Source organism: Calypte anna, chromosome 3, assembly GCF_003957555.1.
Source record: "Calypte anna isolate BGI_N300 chromosome 3, bCalAnn1_v1.p, whole genome shotgun sequence".
NCBI classification, from domain to species: Eukaryota; Metazoa; Chordata; class Aves; order Apodiformes; family Trochilidae; genus Calypte; species Calypte anna.
Genome location: NC_044246.1, coordinates 64114425 through 64134648, shown reverse-complemented (window position 1 = coordinate 64134648; position 20224 = coordinate 64114425). Strand labels below are relative to the sequence as shown.

Here is a 20224-nt window from a genome sequence, read left to right as displayed (position 1 = left end):
ACATCTGTCTAGCCGTGAAAGCAACAGAATGGATAAGGAGTGTGGGGAAATTATTAAGTTTGTAATTTCATCAGAAAACTCTTTAAATAGCCACATTTGAAAGCAAACAACCCACCCCACCCCCCCTTCGCCTCAACCCCAGGCCTCCACAATGAAAAAGAAATATAATTGGCCACCAGGTGTCAGTAGTTGTTCTCGTATTGTAGTGGAAGCACTAGCACCAAAACTGCAAGAGTAACGTTGAGCCCGGGAAGTCACAAAATTAAATTAATTTTTTGTTGTTGTTCAGATCAGGAACTCAAAACTAGCAGAGGAATTTTTCTTCTGTTTATATGGAGCACAATAAAAAGGAACTGTTGATGTACAAAATAGTCTTTTCCCTCCATCTCCTATTAAATATTTTTTGCATATTACAAAGATTGGTCTTTAAAGCAAAGAGAGTAGAGTGATGAAAAATGCAGCTGTGGTCCCCCTGTACTCAGCACTGGCTGTATCTTGAGTACTGTGTTCAGCTCTCTCTATACCTCTCACTACAAGAAAGACATTGAAGTGCTGGAGTATGTCAAAAAAAAGGGTGATGAAGCTCTTGAAAAGTCTGGAGAACAAAGCTTATGAGGAATGTTTGAGGGAACTGGGGTTTTTTAGCCTGGAGGAAAGGAGGCTGAGGAAGATATAATTGCTCTCTACAAACAGATGAAAGGAGGCTGTAACAAAGTGGGTGGTGGTCTCTTCTCCCACGTAACAAGCAATAGAACAAGAGGAAATGGATTGAAGTTGTGCCAGGGAAGGTTTAGATTGGATATTAGGAAAAATATCTTCACCAAAAGCTTTGTCAGGGACTGGAACAGGCTGCCCAAGGAAGTGGTTGAGTCACGGTTCCTGTAGGTATTTAAAAGACCTGTGGATGTGGTGCTCTGGAGCATGGTTTAGTGGAACTTGACAGTGTTATGGTCTTAAAGGTCCTTTCCAATTTAAATGATTCTATTATTGTATGGTAGATACATCCACAACACCAGATGTGCAACCACTACCACCTGATTTAGGTAGGAGCTGCAATGGTCCTTCGTAAGCTCTTGAATGCTCTGTTCAGAGCATTCATGTACAAACACAGCAAAATACAGTTTTTTGACTTTTTAGTGAAATATACAGCAAAAATTCAGATCATGCTCCCTCGTCTGGTGTGAGTGGATAGGCACACCAATCCCCTGACTTGTTTTATCTCTGCTAAGCAGAGATGCTCAGGGATGCTCCTGGGTTAGATACCCTTAAAATGTTTGCAACTGAGGATCAGAGCCTAGGGGTTCTTGAACACTTGTCCAGCTAATCAGGCCTTAAGTTTTTAAGTAAAAATATTTTCTTCCTAAACACCATTTGCATTCATTGGTTTTCCTTTTTTTTTGTGAGTGAAATAATGAAAGGGTCTAAAATCTTGGGATCATCAATCCAGCTAGCATTGGTTTGGCATTCAGAATATACATACTATAAGCCCCATGGAAAGCTGTCGTAGGTGACATTTCTATACCTGAATTTCCCAATGTGGAAAGTGGAGAAAAAAAAATCACTGACTATAATTCTAAAGTCGTTGTAAGATTTAATATCAAAAAACGCTGCAAAAACCTGGGTGTTTTTATTACCATTATTATTTGAAATTATGCAGCTGTAACAGGAAGGCAAGATCATCAATGGCAAATGAGCAGAGTTTGAGTTAGGAAATGGTGTAATGATCAAGGATGACATTTTCATTGCTTTATAAGCTCATTTATTACCTGTGTTATTTGTTGTGAGAACAAAAAAAAAAGTATAGTAAGAAAGGAGTTTGCAGCAGTCAAACTTAAAGACAAAGCTGCATGCCAAACATTATAAATCTTTAGGAAAGCTCATACATGAGGGATCAGAGAAGCTCTGGTATGTTGAGATTCTGAGAAAGGGAATAGCAGGTAACACTCCTCAAGCAAACTCTGAGTACTTGAAAACACCACTCTCTTCATACTTATTTGGATGTCGAGCTGGGCACCAAAGCTTTAACAGAGAGGGTCCCTTCTCTCAGTCAGATGGCAGGCTCCAAGCCTAGGAGTCCCAGCCACCATGAATTTGAGAAAGCAGGGCAAAGGCTTGTTTCTGCCAAGGCTAAGCAGTCCCTTTATGGAAATGAGGAAATGCAGCTCCTTCTTTATCCACAGTAGTGCTAGATAGATTTTTGTAAAATGTTTTGAAGTGTGACTGTATAAGACCCTTGTGTCAGTCAATTATGTTTGTTTAAGCAAGACCTCTAAGTTGGTAACAATGTAATTATCTATTTTTCAGGACAATTAGCACAATGTTTTTGTACAAGCCGAAGGTCAGAAGATTAATGTGGCTTTATCTACAATGCATTTTTAAAAGCTAATTAAGAATCATTCAGTTCACTGTATTAAAGACGGAGAACATTTCACATTAGTTGACTCTTGCTCCTCTGCAACAGCAGAAGGAGAGTGGGGGAGACAGAGGAACTGAGAAAGAGAGGAGTAGAGAAAGAGTGAGCTGGCATACAAATAAATAAATACATCACAGGGATGCAGTTAACAAAGAGCAGTAAAAAAACTTTCTTCTGGTAAGACTAGAGATAAAATTGTCTCCTGGACAAAAGGGCTAATCTAAAATATTAATCAGCAAAATATATTCACTATTTGCAATCACAAGCATGCCTTGTTAGAGGAAGACAGAGGGAGAGGAATATAGGGAAGTGCCACTCAGAGCATTATTTTAGAGATGTTTTTATCACCTAGTGCTTGTGGAGCATCTCCTCCTCTCTCTGTTGCCCTTGACAGACTGTATACACCATCATTTCTCTAGATGGGAGGAAAGCCTGGTTTTTCCCACAGAGCCAAAACCTGTCAGAGCTGAGCCTTCAGTGAGGAGGCACAATGAGGGAGAGGAGCAAAAAGTGGGAGGGGGGTACCAGGCAGTCAGCTTCTGGGAAAAGGAGTTTCCTGCTAGCACAAGGATGGGAGCAGGTGGCCATGAGGAGGCAGCACGCCCCACAGGCACGTCAGCTTCAGAGTTCTCAAGGATGGGGTAAACAAAATGAGACAAAAGCAGAGGCATCCAGAAGAAATGCAGGGATTTGAAAGCCAGGGCAAGGAGTTTATTTTTAATGCAGTGGTCTCTGCCTAGCCTTCTAATGGGAAAATGTAAGAATGTTGGAAGCTATTCCTATACTCTTGCTTTTGGATGCTTATCTAAGATGCTGATTCAAGCACCCTGAGGTTCATTTGCTTTGTCTGCCCAAATGAGGTACATCCCATCAGTTACTGAGTTGCCTCATTTCAAACCTGAGCTATGCACTACAATTTTGTTGATCAAGCATGGCAATTATTTAAGACTTAAAACCTTTTAGGGATAACAATAGGTGTTGTCAACATAAGCTAGAAAGTACACATGCATTCAAAGAGCAAGTGAATGAGGAATAACAGCAACATGTGTGGTGAGAATATACTATGGATTTCCATCCTCTTGCACAAAGACTGGTAAACTCTTCAAAATGCAGCAACCTACAGAGCTAATAAAAAGGACAGAAATGTGCGGATATCTCCGTTTTTCTAATTTGTGTCTTTCTGGCATTGGTGGGATGACTCACTGGATCTAGCAACAGCTTGTGAAGATGAACATATTAATAACTTTATGCTGCAGATCTGCCATAAAATGTAATCTTTTACTATTCTGTATTCTCAAGTGAAATACAAGCTTAGAATCAGAATAAAATTAGGAAAGATATTTGAATTGTCAGCTTATTTTCTTTTTAAATCTGTGCTCATACGTTTAAATATGCAACTTGGAAATGAGTATTTCCTTTCATCCTCATCCCTTCCCTAGTGTGCCACTCTCTCCTATACAAGACTTAAGCTTATTTAAATACTGGGCTACAAGGATAGTAGTACTCCAAGGCTGTCTGTGTCATCCTGTGTATTTCTATAAAGTATCTGACATAAATTAACCTTTTTCTTTCCATCCATAAACACTTCAGTAGGAAAGCTTATAAAGGACCATGTATGATTCAATGACTAAGAAGCCATTTGTGTATTGAAATTTGCATATGTAATCCACAATATTAGTAAACCATGACACATATATTCTTTCGTCTTTTGATAAAATTCATCAGATATGAATAATTAGATAACAGAGAGCAAGGGTTGTTTTAAGGACATAGTAACTATAGCCTGTGTCTTTCAATTGTATCTTAAACATTTCTCCATGGTTTTAGGCATTACTCTAGTCTACAGAAAGGTACATCTGAGTGACGTACTTGATGACTAGTGGATAGAAAGCTTCTGACAAAGCAGAAGGCAGAACAAGTGCTCCTATGTATTAAGATTATTACTAAACTGTTAGGCTGATCCTTTTGTTTCTCCTTAATTTTAATGGAACTTGATTTTAATGAGACAGTTTCTCTGACTGTGTGATATGTGTGCATTTGTGCATAAAACCTACTTGCAGATTTACTGAAATGATGGCAAAGAAAAGTTACAACAATTTTAGTGTAGAAAAGACCCAAATGTAATTTTCTAATCTTACTGGAAAAAAATCTTTTTATGTTAAATAGTGTGAAACACATTAGATCAAGTTCAGGACATTCACTAACATTAACTTTAAAAAAAAATAAAAATCTGGGAATAGCTAAAGCTTCAGAAAGATAACTATTCATTTTCTACCACATTAAGTGGTTTGATATGTTGATTTGTCTATTTATTACTTAAAGTGATCAGAATTTAATGCATAATTTGGACAAAATTCTATGCACTCCATTCGGTCTTTTCATCCCAGGCATCCTTTGAAATGACTTATGCTCGCAATTTAGTCTATTAATGAGAGCAGTGTTTCCAGTGTTTCTGTAAAAACCCCAGCCTCACAGAACTGAAAATTGCTATTTTATATATGTATGCACATATATATCATGCATAAAATACTCTATATAAAGCATACAATGTTAACACATTATCTAAATAAACACATGCATTGATCTCTCTCTCTCTCTCTGTCTCTCTCTCTCCAGCTTGGACTCTTAAGTGATAATGAATTACATACACCCCTGTCTCAAATGCTTGAAACCTGGAAGTGTTTACACTAAATACTCAGATATATACTGCAGAGAAAGACAGACTTCAATTTCTTACCTGACTTTTTAACTTCAGGGACAGCTGTCTTCTCATGAACTTTCTCCTTTTTCACTTCGTTTCCTAAAATTTAATTAAAGAAAGTAATTTCACATTCTGAAAATAGGAATCATACACTCAAATATGCAGTCAGCCAAGTCCTGTTGGGCATATGTTGAAAATAATTTTGACTTATTTGTGACTTTAGTTCAGATATTCCCTTATAGCACTTGCACGCAACGTGCCCCAGAGCAATCAACTGAGAAAGAAATTAATCAGTATGCATCAACTGGGGATGATTTTGACCCTTAATAATTCACTAAAGGCTAGGCAAAAATCATCAGTGCATGACTGCTGTACCTTTTAGCTTAAGCTCCAGTAGCAATGAAATAATAAATAATGAATTGCACAAATATTTTCCCACAAAAGCAAAGCCTCAGTGGATTTCAGATGTTTCTTGGGAATGAATGATCCTGAATGCTATTCAGATGGATATCAAGGTTTTGCACTTTGGTCATGACAATTTTTGGTTATAATTCTATAAAAACAACCTTGAAGAAAAAACCCACTTACAAAAGTGGCATACCATGAAGATGGTGCTATAAGTTTTGTGTATGGCAGTATCACCATGTCCTGCTATGGACAATATAGAGAGACTGTCTAACAAGTCCACAGATGGCCACAAACAGGACTGTTTGTCAGGAAAAGGGTGTAGAAAATGTCAGACACTGAACACATCTGGCATCAGATACTGAAAAAGTGGTTACATACAAATAGTGACTAAGCAGCTAAATAAAGGATGATACAGAGCCAGCAGCATAGAATTAACCCAACAAAAAGGGATGGAACTTTACCCAGGAGTGGGAGTAAAGTTTAATGAGGCCAAAAGGAAACATTTCTGAACCATACCTTTTGTCTTAGTTTCAGTCTTGGTCCTCTTTACATCAGTCTTTTTCTTCCCTTTTCCATCTACAAAAGGAAATAGAAGCTCATCTGACTATTTTTCGTTTTATATATATATATATATTTGATATGGGAGTCTTTGCTAACATTAATAGGTTCTAGAATTCATAAACTGGTCATTTATTTAGGACTTTACTACCAATAGCTCAGGAATATAGCATAATGCTCAAAGAGTGGATGGGTAGCTAAGGATAGAACTGGAACTAGAATGTACACCATATAATTACTCAAGAATTAATTCAAGAGATTCTGCCCATTAACCTGGTAGAGGTTTATTGTGGTGATTCAGGAGCTGTGTACGTGTTCTGCTTGTTTTATAAAATCTGACTGAATGTCAGCAAAAATTGCAAGTGGTACTTGGGAGTAAGTGCAGAATACCACAAGAAGCCTACAGATACATCTTTATAACACTTTTTATGAATTGGACCTTTGAAACTCTCATTACAGGACTTATTCATGGAGAATAGCAGTTAAAGTATCATCTGTAAAAGGACATGATTCACCCTTTTAAAAGCATTTGCATCTATTCTGTCAATTAATTGGACAACAGTAAAAAGAAGAATAATATTTTTTCTTTTTTTTTATTAAAAGCTATGGCAATTTACTTATTTCATGAAAGTTATTAACTAGAAAATTGAGAGTTCAGCAGAGGAAATGAGGAAGCATTAATTCTTATTTTTCCTTTGGGAAATGAACCTTCATTTTGATGGGTAAGAATACAAGAGTACAAGAATAGCTAATCTAAAAGCTTTTTTAAAGTACTTATCCATAAAAAAACCAAATTTGTTACCTTCAGTTTGTACTGCATGGTTTTAGGTGTTGATGTAGTCAGTGGAACTATATTTTCCTTTTTTTGTGTGTATTGTTATAGTGCAATGAATGCAGATAAAACCCCAAGTTTTATTACCATACAAAATGGCAGAAATATAGGACCACAAGCCTTTAAACAAGAGTTTTTTCTTTACTTGAAAATATTTAAGGTATAGGAGGTCCAAGAAGCAAAAATATTGATATCCCTTGCATGAATTAACATGAAGATAAAAAAGATGAATCTTTTTAGTTCTCTAGCTACCACAACAAAACTTTCCTCTACATGAAAATATATATAAAAGAGAGAATTAAAAAAAAAATTAAATATTTCACAGCATGTTTCTTAAACCAAAATGAAAACACATGTAAGTTTGATAGATAAAATTGCTATTATCATAGAGGATATGAATTCTACAGTCTGTTCCTGATGGTTTCATAAAGTTATCTTGCCTGTGGTGGAGGCAATGTGTTTATTGGTATTCAGGGTCTCCCCAAAAATCATACTTCTAATGATTTTTTGACAATAATATTTAATATTAAATATCTTATTGATGTGTTCCAGTTCTTTCTATTTTTTTAAAACTAATTTCTTCAATGCATTTCCCTTGTCCTTGTCTCAACAAAATGAAGCAGAAAATCCTTGCATATGTTTTATGGGATGTTTTTCCCTGTGTTTTGTGAGCTTAATTCTCCCTATTGTACTGGACTTTTAACTACAAATTCCATTGTGTTATGAGCATACTTTAGGATACTCAGGTTCCTTATGAACATTTAGAGAGAGCATCTGAGTAGTGCTCATCCTCCACACGCTTGTTTGGAGCTTCATTTTTTTGTCTATTTTAATATTCTTATCACTGTCTATTAATCCATCTCAGGACAATGTTATTGTCTCTCTGTGGAGTTTCTCTCCACACTTTGACACTCTCTCACTTTAACAGTGTTCTGGAGGCTCATCCCAGGAAACATGACTGCAGCCTCAAAATAAAAGACTCTTTATTCTCAGATTACACAGAAGCTGTTCCACATCTCCACTTTCCCGTGCAAGTCGTGACTTTCCACACATAACAGACAACTCTTTAAATTTCAAAAATGTAGTTTTAGTGTTTTCTTAATCTCCCTGATTTAACCAAAACTGTTAAACAGATCCAGTCTATCAGTCACTGTCAGAAAAAAACTTCCTACTAACTTTCTTCCTTCCACTATCCTTTACTCCTAGCAACTGAAGACTGGAGGGCTGGTGGTATTTCTGTGATTTCCACTTTCTCCTGAGTGTGTCACAGTTCTGTTGGAGCTGTTAGCAGATCTACTCTTCCAGTTAGTTTAATTTTTTTTTTCCTTATACTTCTGGTGCTAGGTGGTGCACAGGAATAACTTGTACACCAAAAGTCCTTGCAACCACCAAGCTTCTCTTCAATCAGCTGAGACAAGGAACTTTAGGAAGTGGAGCCATGTATGGAGGATGTATAGGAGGCAGTAGGAATTTTTACTGCAAGTCACCTAAAGCACAAGGAGACACATTCTTGACTAAAGAGTTTTCATTCCTAAATCATTCCACAAATTAACACCACTGAAATATTTTTCTTCCATCAGGCTCTCATTCAGAGTGTCCAGGCAGCCTAGAGACATCTCTATTTGTTAAGCATTTTCTAGAGGATGATGATATAGAGGTATAAAAGGACTATGGCCCCTATTTCCTATTAGCATTGTCCAGTGCAAGATACCGAGATTTTTTTATGATTTAGGGTTGACTACAGCATGGAATTCAAGTGAAGTTGAGTATTGAAAAATATATTGTTGTTGTTACTGCTTTTTGATATTGTAATTCATGCTATTTTTTCACCAGGAGTGCTAGTCCTGAACCAAATCTTTGCATTCAGGGTGTAAGAGATGCATACAATAAAAAAGATGCATACATTGTACCTTCAAAAGCCAGCAAACTTGGAGTTTAGTTTTTTTCTGTAGACTATATGCAGGAGTGTACCTCTCTGTAGTACAAAGATGAAACCAGTGAGCAGGAAAAGTGTGAATTAAAGCAGTGATGTGCTACTGATTGTGAAATTCAGGTAAAAAATTTCTCCTGGGTGAAAAATAGGAAGCAACATCGTGTACTTGAGAGGTGACTGGAGCAAAGAGAACAGCCCTAAAGCAAAGAAACATCTGAGACAGAATTACTTAGTAAGAGTTGAGAGACTGAAGAAACCGGTGGAAATCCAAGTAAGATTCAACAGAGACCAAGCAAGCTGTGTTTTGATCTGAATTGCCTTTACCAGATTTGACAACATCTTTCTGTTATTCTCATGGGGCATCAACTAATTCTTGAATAACACGGGGAGGGGAGATAACAGAAACATGCTAACAATGCAGCACTTGAAAACAGATCTGGTAAGACCAGCTTGCTGTTGTGCCAGCACTGAGTGGGAGCTAAATTTAGGGATGCATGAGAGTTACTGGGAATAATGTCATGGGAATCCTGTTCAGGAACTGGAGGAGAGAGTGCTCTAAGAATTTTTTCTCTGTGTTGCTCCAGGTGCTCCATGTGCTGAAGGTGACACTGACTCTGGAAGGACTTGTTAGCTCATCCCACCTGAGAACCTGAGGTAAGGAGGGCAGCAAAATCAAGCCACCAGTACTTCTTGTGGAGAGAACTAACACTAACTAGTGGGGCTGAATGCCAGAACTTTGGAGATGTTTTGGTTCAGAATATTCTCTTTAAGTCTTCTAGAGTCCAGATACTATACAAGGCTTATAAGCATTTATATAAAACCCTGTTGTGAGGAATTATCTGGAGAAAAACTCTTAGGGACTTTGGATATTGCCTGGCTTTGTGAAATGCAACAACTTTCCATGTCTAGCAATTCTGGTCCTGGAAGAAATGAGGAACAAGAGATAAATGTATAATAACTTAGAAACCAAACAGAACTAAACAGACTTTAATTTAGATTTTTCTGTGAAATTTTAATTCAGACTGAATGAAATAACTTTATTCCAGTTAGAACTTTGTGCCATACTTCTGCAAGTACCTCCATACACCTTAAGCTGTCATCAGCATCATTTTAAAAGGCTTTTTAAAAAAAACCAACACCACAACACAGGTTATATGTTTAGATTTATATTTCCCTATTAATTTTGAAGGGATTACTTTATTCTTCCTTTGTTTTAATTAGTGACTAAAATCCTTTCCCACTGAACATAATGGGAATTTTGCTGTTAATTTCAGTGGGACCTGGATATCCTATTAAATATGAAAACAACTCATTACCTTTTAATTTTTGTTATATTTTCCCCCCTTTGCATATTGCCTATACTTGAGCTTGACAGTGACTGGTAAGTTGCACTTTTGATTCTAGACAACTTCTCACATATTCACACAATAAAGCCCCTTTAGGGTTAGAAACACTTTGGAGGAAATAAAAGAATGCAAGGAAATATTCTTGCTTCATTTAGGATGTCATAGGAACTCCCACTTTTAAAAATTCACCTCAGCTTCCTCTTTAAGAAAAATCCCTTTCTGAGATAAAAGTTTCCTTGATACACTTATTTTCTCTTTAAGAATCCTATCTTGTCTCAGCCAAACTGAGAAGTCAAGATCAAAGTAGCCCTAAATAGATTTAATCCAAAGTTTTTAGAATTGCTTCTTTTCACATATAAAGACACATAGGTGTCCACACACACATTAATGGACTCTCTCTAACTTCCAGGTGGGTGCTTAGGCCAAAATTAAGTAAATTTTTTGCAAACCTCAGTTTAAACTGCACCATTTCATTTCAGCTGAGAAATGCACTACAATTTCTTCTCATAGTGAGCAAGTGAAGGACTAATGGGACACACTGGTCCTGAAGTCCTCGGCAATCTCTCCACTTCACTGTTTTCAAATCCCAATCTGAAACACTATTTGGCAGCTTTGAAGATTGCTTATGGAGATATTTTTGAAGTCTGCAGAAAGTGTGGAATGGTAATATCATGCTTCAAATTGCTACTGCTTTCATGTGACCCACATAAGGTTCCTCATTTCTTCCTGGGGTGATTATAGGCTTCTTTTTCATGGCTCTGTTGAATTAAGCACCAAAACTGTTTGTTAATAGCATGGGGCCATATGTTGCTCCAAATAAATAGCTCAGTGGGGAGCAAAGGAGGACAAATACTGGAGTAATGAAGCCAGAATATCCATGCCAAGGGAAAAAAGAGAGGGCATGCCAACTTCCACGATAAGACTGGCAATATCCATTAGTCAGTGGTCAATGGCTCATATTATACAAGTATGATTCTGACAAAGAATTAAATTCCCAGGGGAACACTGACTTCTTATGGTATGACCTTCTCTAGCAGGAGCCAAACCAACACAGCTAAGGGAACAGTGTTAGACTTCCCCCTCCTTGTGACTGGCATTTCAGCTGGGCATCAGGAATCAAGAGCAGCACCAATTCTGTTACCAGTACTGGGAAAGGCTTTGATAATACTTTTTATGGGTGTCCTGGTTTTGAGCAAGAATGTCTGAGATTTAGGAAAACAGGATGACCAGGCTATGCAGGACCTCTTCTAAAAAGTTTCCCATTTTTTTCCAAAGAAACATGGAATTTCTGCCTTAAAAAAGGTAGAGAATCTTAATCCAAGTAAGTATTTTTCATTCGCAGGTGCTACATATGCAAAAGAATGTTGCTTACTGGTCTGAGTTAAAAAAAAAAAAAAAAGTTAAAAAAGGTTAAAATAATGTTAATATTCAGAGTTCTTTAGTTTTGTTCTGCTGGGTTGATTTACTGAATATTTATGTCAAACGCTTAATCTAATCTTGCAGTTTGGATTAGTAGTATTAATAATGAGAAACCATAGTAATATGTCTATTCAAAATACACATATCCTCGTACATAGTTTTTGTACATTCTAGTAAGTTTTTTCCCTATGTCTGGTAACTTTTTTCTGTCTTATGCTAGGACAGTACAGAAGAGCCTCATGTCATTATGTAAAATGTCAAGGGCTTCCTGAAACAGAAGAAGATTTAGGTTTTTTCATTGTAGATAAATCATTGGAGTTTACTGCTCAAATGCCTAATCCAAGTCATTAAATAAATCACTTTGAAACCTTGTGCATATTATTTCAAAGGTTTTACTGTCCTCAGTACAGACTCACGGAGAGGTAGGGACCATATTTCTCAAAAGAACTTGGTTTTACGCTGTATATACAGTATTCTGCTAAAGATACCTGAACTGTTTCTTCTTAGTTTAAAACTAAACACATTGAATTATGACATTCTTGACAGAAACATGTGTCGTGCTTCTTTTTATTTTTCATTTGATTAAAATTTATCATAAGCTAGTTTTTCATCCACAAATCACGTCAGTATTATTAAAATGTTCTAAATTGTGAAAAAATATATCAAAATTCTTAATTTTTGAAAGGTTTATATTGTATCTTGAATAACTGTCTTTCACTAGATGAATTTTTTTAAGAGTAATTGATTTTATAGTGCGAAAGAAAAAAAATTTTATAGAACAATCTGTATACAGAAAAGAAGAAGGCCATTGACAGACTGCACAGAGGCAGATTGATTTGTACAAGATTTACACACTTTTATACATCAAGGGAGCTTTGTCAAAATTTGTATTGACTTTAGTAATTTATATACTTGTGGTTATATCCCCTAATGTTATATTCATGAACTGAGGTACAGACTAGAAATTCTTCTTAAGATAGTCAGCTACTGTACCTTGTATACACCAAAAAAGACAGATGCAATTTTTATTTCAATGTCAATTTAGCCTCCTCAAGAGGCTCGGAGGAAGTTAAAGGTATTTCACAGCAACTCTCTCCTGCATTCTGCAGAATCTGTAATCAGAAGTTTCAAACAATGACAGAAGAAAAATATATTTTTCCTCAATGAACCTCCAAAGACTTTACAGAGATTTTAAATTTGTCTTTTTTTTACCTTGTTTAATTTCACAAATGCAAGCAGGATGGCAAAGAACAGCCAGTATACTTCATTCAACAGAAGGGAATATTTCAGAGCCCATTTTGATCCATCAGCAGATCAGAATGGCAAAGTTGATGACTTTTCCTTGAGGAATTCTCTCCCAATAAAAGATACAAACATAGATTTCTAGGATCATATAACATGGAAAAATCATACATAGATAAAATACTGTGCAAAGTTATTTTGCAATATAATGCTTTTCAAAGTAGTATAAAGCATAGGGGTTTTTTGGATTGGTTTTTTTTTGAGATCATATGTAATATGCATTAAGATGCCTTCCACCGAGACTAGGATTTTGATACAAGGTTCTCACAAAGGTGCTGTGATCTTAAGAGAAAGAAAAGATATGCTATTCTATAGCAATTTATTTGAAGCCTCAATAACATCTAACTAAGCCTCTGAGCTTAGTTTTGACATTTCTTGTTTAATTGCAGCATCTTCTTGAGAGATTATCCTGCCATGTCAGAGGGCGTAACATGAGAGGACTATTAGAAAGAAGAGTCCTTCTCAGGTGCATGGGGAAAGAAAGGAAGCTAAAAGCTGTGTGAGCTGAGCAAAAAAAAAAAGTCATGACCTGAGAGAGAGATTCACAGAGAATCAATGTACACTGCAGAGGAGTTTTAGGATGTCAGTGGATAAAAAAATAGAAGAAATCTAAAGTTCAAAGAGTTGGAGAAGACTACAGTCAAGGAAGAAGCATATTAAAATCAAAGTTCAGATAGCCATGGAGAACAGATCTGTTCAAATTATGGCCAGCACCAGTGTCCTCCCTGGCAGCATCAGAATGTCAGCCAAGTTGAGAGCACTGCTACCAAGTCCTTGTTAAAACTCCAGAAAAAGAAAAGATAAAGCATGAGTTATTTTACTTCACAGTTTGCCAAACAATGTTTCCAAGCTTGTAGAAGTTATCAAGTTCCAAGTTTCCAAGAAGTTTCCAAGTAGAAGTTATCATCTTTTGTTTCACAAACCTCCTTTCCCTCTGTTATTGATTGTAACAGAAGCTTTTGATTTAGTTTGTTGGGGGGTTTTGTTATTCTTTTCTGTTGGTGAAATTTGAGTAAAACATCTCAAGAAAGCAGTGATTTTTGGAAAGAGTTAAACCATGACATAGGAAACCAATGATCACATCTTTTCCATTCTGTCCAGATGAGTTTAAAGCATTTTTTTTTCTGACCAGGAGATATCTGAAGAGTTCAATTCACATGCACACACTTCAATCCCATTTAATTCATACTGCTAGAATATAGGGTAGAAATTTGGATTGTCTTACATAATCACCCCTTTTCTAGAAGGTTTATTGTAAAGGTGAGGAAAGAGAAACTGGCAATAAGAAGAGAAAGGTTGAGCTTTTAATATGTTGTTTTTTCTAAGACCTCAAGAATTCAGCAGAGCATAGTTTTAACTTGGCACTGGATACTTATCCATTTTTTTTTTTTTTAATTTTAAATAATCTAGAAATGTCAGAGATACCTGACACATATATTGCCATGTTTTTCACTTGTCAGAAATAAAGGGTGGTCCAATAGTGCCAATACCTCAGTCTAGAAAAAGTAAAATCTTTTTGCCTTTACCAGCTGTGTAATTCTGTATCTAATGTAATAGCACTGAATTGGAAAGCCTAGAGTTTAAATAGATTGGTTTAATAAATTTTCTCTGTGACAACCTTTCTGCTACTTCCTACAATTTCACCATTTTTTTTCACAGTTGGTTGCTTCTGTCAAAGGCTGGGCCACTCCTTTCGTTTTGCAATTAACAAATGATTGTGCTAATTCCCTATTCCAAAAGCTATAGTATACTACATGAACTATATATACAATAAAAAAAATATTTTACTTCAGCCTGTCCCTACAGCTGATCAGTGATGTTTACTGATGTACCAGTCACAAAGGTATCCAAGCATTAAGAAGTCACAGACCAATGTCTCTGCAACTATTTCAGAGATTTAAATTTCTCAATCTATTTCTCTTTTTCTCTTCTGATACTGTGCCAAACATTCCTATAAATTACTTATTTTTCCACAGGGCTGAAATAAAGCTTCAGGGCTTAGGGTTTCTAAAGGTACTGTGGTGTATTTTCTTATATATGGGAACCACACAGTTGTGCAATGTAACAGCTTTCATAGCAGCATTTTGCAAGAAATTCATCCTTCTTCATTTCCTCCAGAGCTCTTGCCCAAACAGTATTGTATACTAGTGATTGGCCTTGAGCCTTAAAGGTTATTTACTTGTATGATTGTGAGCAGATAATCTGTCCCCCAGTTTTTTTGCCAAATGGGTGTCTAATTAACATTGGCAATTACCTCAACTGCATGCATAAATGAGCCAATGAAATACCAAATGTGTAGCTGGTCACAAATAGTCATTTCCATGTGCAATTGGAGTAATTGCATGCTCCTCAAGATTTGGAAAATCAAGAACTTAATTTGATGCTAGTTCATGTTGTATAACAGTTATATTTAAAGATTATCACTCAGCAAATGCAGCAGCCTTTTTCTATTTGTATTTTTTCCATTATGGTTAATCAGTGGATAACAGTGTTTAACATTGCAGGGACCGCTTTGCTGATAAGCAGGGTTCAAACACTTCCCCAAAATAAGCAGGACTGCAAATCTATTTATACACTGTATTGTGTCACAATAACCACAGTTTTACATACTTTAAACAGCATGTTTATAAAGAAATATTCTCTACTTGAGGTACAGTTTTTCAGGAAAGAGGAAATAAATCCTTTTAATATTTTTTATCCAAATGTTCTTATTCACAATAATAACATTACAGGAATATCTAAATAATTTAACTCTCTGTTTTATTCATAGGTGCTGCCAAAATCTCTCATTTTGTGTTTCTGAATGCAGGGAAATCTTAAACCTCTTGTTATTTTTTCTGCTTCCATCCCATCTGTTTTCTTCCTAGATTGCAATTACTTTCTGAATAACACAGAACTAAGACCTATATGAAAGAGATTAGCCAGTACATTGGTGTGACTGAATGACTGAAGTACTGAAGTATAGTATAGTATTCTGCTATATAACTGCATGAAAAGACTCACATATTTTGTACTACTAAAGTGCATGTTGTAGAGATCAAGACTGTATATTACAGTAGTAGTTTTAAGTGATCAGATATAGTCCATTTTAAAATTAAAAAAGTGTATTTCAACCATTTCACTGATATGATTGGATTGTAAACAATATAATTCAATTGTGTTTTAATCTCCTGAAGTTAAGATCTGCCTTTGTATTTCTCTTCCAGTGGTTCTAACCATAAGAATAGAGCTGATAAATGGAGAGCCAAAAAATATTATGTTCCTTATTGCAGATAATATACAGAAACATTACGGAATAACAGCAGCTGAAAAAGTAATCCAAAGCATATTAAGAGGATAATGTTGATTATGTTCACAGTTAGATGGCAACTTACAGCTGGACATCATCCAAAGCATTTTACAGATTGGACCTCAATCCTGTAATCTGTTTCACTCAGGAAATCCCCTAAACCATCTGTGGCACTACAATAAGGAATATGTAGGTCTTGTCATGCAAATATGATTGTACCATCCGTGTCCCAGGCCTAATAGTTTTGCTAGTTTTGTAATATATTATTAACAAAAATGCATTAAAACAGAGTCAAGTTAATGAATAAAAGCCAGAAAAGGAAGAAAACACTCAGACTTACCTTCAATAGCTCCTGGTTTCTTTCCTTGACTATGTTCAAGAAGGAGACGAGGTGGCACAAAATCCTTATGTCCTGAATGAGTGTACAGGTTAAAGAACAAAAGTTATGTTCATTAGTAGGCTGAGCAGATTCACTAAGAGCCTGAGTTTCCTTTTTAAACATTGCTCATGTTTAAAATATTCTGTGCATAAAAGCTATAAACTCTCAGATATTGTAGAAAAGAAATATATTTAAGAAAAAATATTCTTTTTAAGAGCTAAGTTTTAAATCAGTGAAGTCCAAGTGAACTAAGCATATGCTGAAATGCTTACAGTTCTACTTTTCTTCACTGGACTTAAAAAGTCTAAAGAATAACACTGTGATAATAAGGTTACATATTCATGATGCCTCTCCTAAAGTAAAAGCTTATTTTATTCTGTCAAACAAATGATCTTCAGTTGTTCCCCCAAGTCCACTTATTACGGACTTCTGGAAACACTAATAAAATATATTATGTTTCTCATCCTTAGTGATTATTCTTAATTATAAACTAGGTCATGCACTGTAAAAGCTGATGAGGTTCTTATTCCAGCTGCTGACTGAAAACCCCCTGTTCTTTGAGTGTTGAACTATACGCTCTCATAGTATTGAACAGGGACTTCCTGTAGCCTCTCAGCCCATGTGCAGACACCGTGCTTTATCCGAAATATTCTTCACTTCTCCAAAAATTCACATACAATTCCATTGCACTCATATTAACTATGCATGTTTTCTTGTTTGTAATCACCTCTTTGTAGTATCTTTTGGGTTTTTTTGTCTGACATTTATGCTCGCTAGCTATCACGTCATTGCCATTTGGAAAGCACAATTTGCATGTGAAATAAAATTACTTAGTTAAAAATAATACAAATATACTTCTATGTAGCAGCCTACATTCATTACACCAGAGTCAACATGCAAGCAGGCTGTTATCTCAGCTCCATGTCAGAAACTCAAAGTCATGCCTCATGCTTGGTGATAGACACAGAAGAGAAATTCTTGACGAACCTTTGAAACTGCAGTATTGTACTTACCCCTCTTATTTTACAAAGGTATGTATACTCATGGGGAATGTGCAAGAGAAATACCATCTTGAGGAAAGCAGTGAGATTTGAACACCCTGGTTTTAATGTTATTGCATCTCAACAGTATTGTTGCCAGCAAATAATTTGCAAGTATATAGTTTAGCTCATCCTGTAATTTGTATAAAGGATCACACAGGGAGCTGCTCAAACTTGACTTTTCTGTCTAAGCCACTGAAAAAATGTCAACACATTGAAAAAATCATTGCACTGAAGGTACTGTGGAACAAATGGTAAAAAACTTAGGGTTCACATGTATTTCCTATTTTGGCAATAATCACAACTGAATTTTTACAATTCCCATCACAGAATGACTGCGGCTTTGATTGAATGGTGGACAAACTTCAGGAATCCAGGTGTTTAGCCATGATTTTCCAAAAAAATTATGTCTTTTAAAAAATCACCTTGAAATTAAAATTAGGAGCTAATGAGTTGCTGGATACCACTTGTTTCCAGCCAGAACAGAGTTACACTCATTACCTCAGTTAACATATGGAATCTTCATTAACATAATTCCCAACTCAGAATGAAAACAAAAGCAAAATAAATATGGTTGGGTACATAATCTTATTTTTCCTCCTAGTTTTTATTGAAGTCCTAACTAGACCTAAGTTAAGTGCTTATGCTTTTCTTTATTTTTAACTAAACCAGATCACCTATCAGTCCAATTTTACAATTTGGATGAATTTCTTTGTGTGAAAGATGATGAAGGGCAGTGGCACAGAATGTTGAGTCAGTCAGTAATGAAGAAGGAGAGTCAATATTTTGGACTGCAGTGTGGTATCTACTCTGTGAAGCAATGATGTAACACCTCTAGGTCAAAGTATAGGCTGGCTCCATTATCTTCCTCTCCTTTGCTGTAGTAGCAGTTTTCTAATGATTACACCAGTGTAAGTTAGGATAACTCAATAATAACTTAATACCAGTGCGATACCACTTACAGCTAATGACTTGTCAAGTTCTATTTTACAGTTTTACAAGTTTTAAGCAAATCATTTCTTTCATGAAAATTGACCACATGATCTAATATGAGAGCATTTTAAGCACCAAAAGATTAAGCTTCACAGATCAAAACCTTTCCCTTAGGCCAGAATGTTCGTTCTAAGCAGGTTCCCATCCACATTGATAAAAAGCTTCTTTAATGTTTCCATGTGGTATTAAATGTCCGACTTTTCACTTTGATGGGAATGCAAAGCACGTTAGCTAAATAAATATTTTATCAATTCTTTTGATTAAATATATTAAAGGGGATGCCCTAAGTGAAATTTCTTTTCTCTCCCTCTTTCTTTCTTTGTACGTTATAAAGAACAAATGATTTTCTGCAGTACAGAGAACTCAAATAAAAACAAGGAATTGCCCTCAGCAGATCTGACCATTAGGATTAATGGTGTCTACTATCTTGAATCCAGCAGTGGCCAGTTGGACACATACCCATGATGTAAATGAGATGAAGGCAGGGTATTTTAATGGTCCCAGTGAACAATCAGATTAGTCCACGGATCATGAGAAGTCATTACCCAGATTATGACTGTTATTACTGGAGCCACAGAAGAGTACTGGAATTTAGAGTATGCCTATTTATTTGCTTCTCATTTCAATTGTAGACTTTATTTTTCTACTATAAGATGAAATGTTTCATTTGATTTCATTTTTTCATTAAGATTTCACTGCTCCAAAAGACATAATTGCTACCACAAAAATATGCATATATTTCTATGTCTAATCTGCCCATGCAGTTGTGCTACCTATGCCTCCTTCATACTTGTCCTATCTGAAAATAAACTGAAGCCAATGGGATTCAAAATAACAAATTGTTTTAACTTTAAGATAATGGGAACATGTGCACCAGGAAAAAAACAGTGTCATGTTCAGACATGAGTAGATTCCTCCACTGCCAGAAAGGAAATAAATATTCTGCAGAGATGAGTAGAAGCTTTAAGACACAAGATGGTGACATGAATACTTCATTGAAAATAGGCTACAGCCCTCAAGCTCTGTGATATTTCTGTCATTGTTGTTTATTAAATCACTTGAGGTGACATGACAAAATATATTCTGACTTGGTTTATGAATATTTTAGATTATATATTACATGATAAGGAATACAAGACCAATTTTAATTACCATACTGCTCTCAATCTAGGCAGTGTCTTTCTACATGTATCAAAAGTGTCATGTCCAAGAATTGAGGATAAATTGATTTCTTATGATAACAGCAAATCATGTTGGTTTTCTTTCTTCCCTGATCTGCCCAGTTCAATTTTTCTTCAGTGACCTTAATGGACATGGAGAAAGTCTCAAAGTCAAAAGATGGAATGCAATAAAAGAAAGCACTTCTCAAATATTATTATTCTAAAACAACTAAAGGCATTCTAGAATGTTCCAGTTGTATGTGGGGATAAATAATGCTATCAGAGAAAGTTCCAATGACTGCACTTCCTTGTGTCCATACACTTGTTATCTGAACCAAGAGAATCCTGCAAGCCAAGAGCACCAACACTTTGTTACAATGTCACTCATATTTTGGGCAGAAAAATGTCTTTATCAGTTAAATCTCATTTTGGTCATATGTGACATCCTTTC

At 35.8% G+C, this 20224-nt stretch overlaps 1 protein-coding gene across 1 annotated transcript in view; it reads right to left on the bottom strand.

Annotated features, from left to right (window-relative positions):
• Positions 1–20224, bottom strand: part of TRDN (triadin) — a 140873-nt gene that overhangs the window by 27698 nt on the left and 92951 nt on the right. The window contains exons 10-12 of the mRNA XM_030447551.1: positions 16542–16613; positions 6039–6098; positions 5151–5213 (exon numbers count right to left, since the gene is read on the bottom strand). Coding sequence (XP_030303411.1) covers positions 5151–5213; positions 6039–6098; positions 16542–16613 — 195 coding nt within the window. The remainder of the gene's footprint in view (positions 1–5150; positions 5214–6038; positions 6099–16541; positions 16614–20224) is intronic.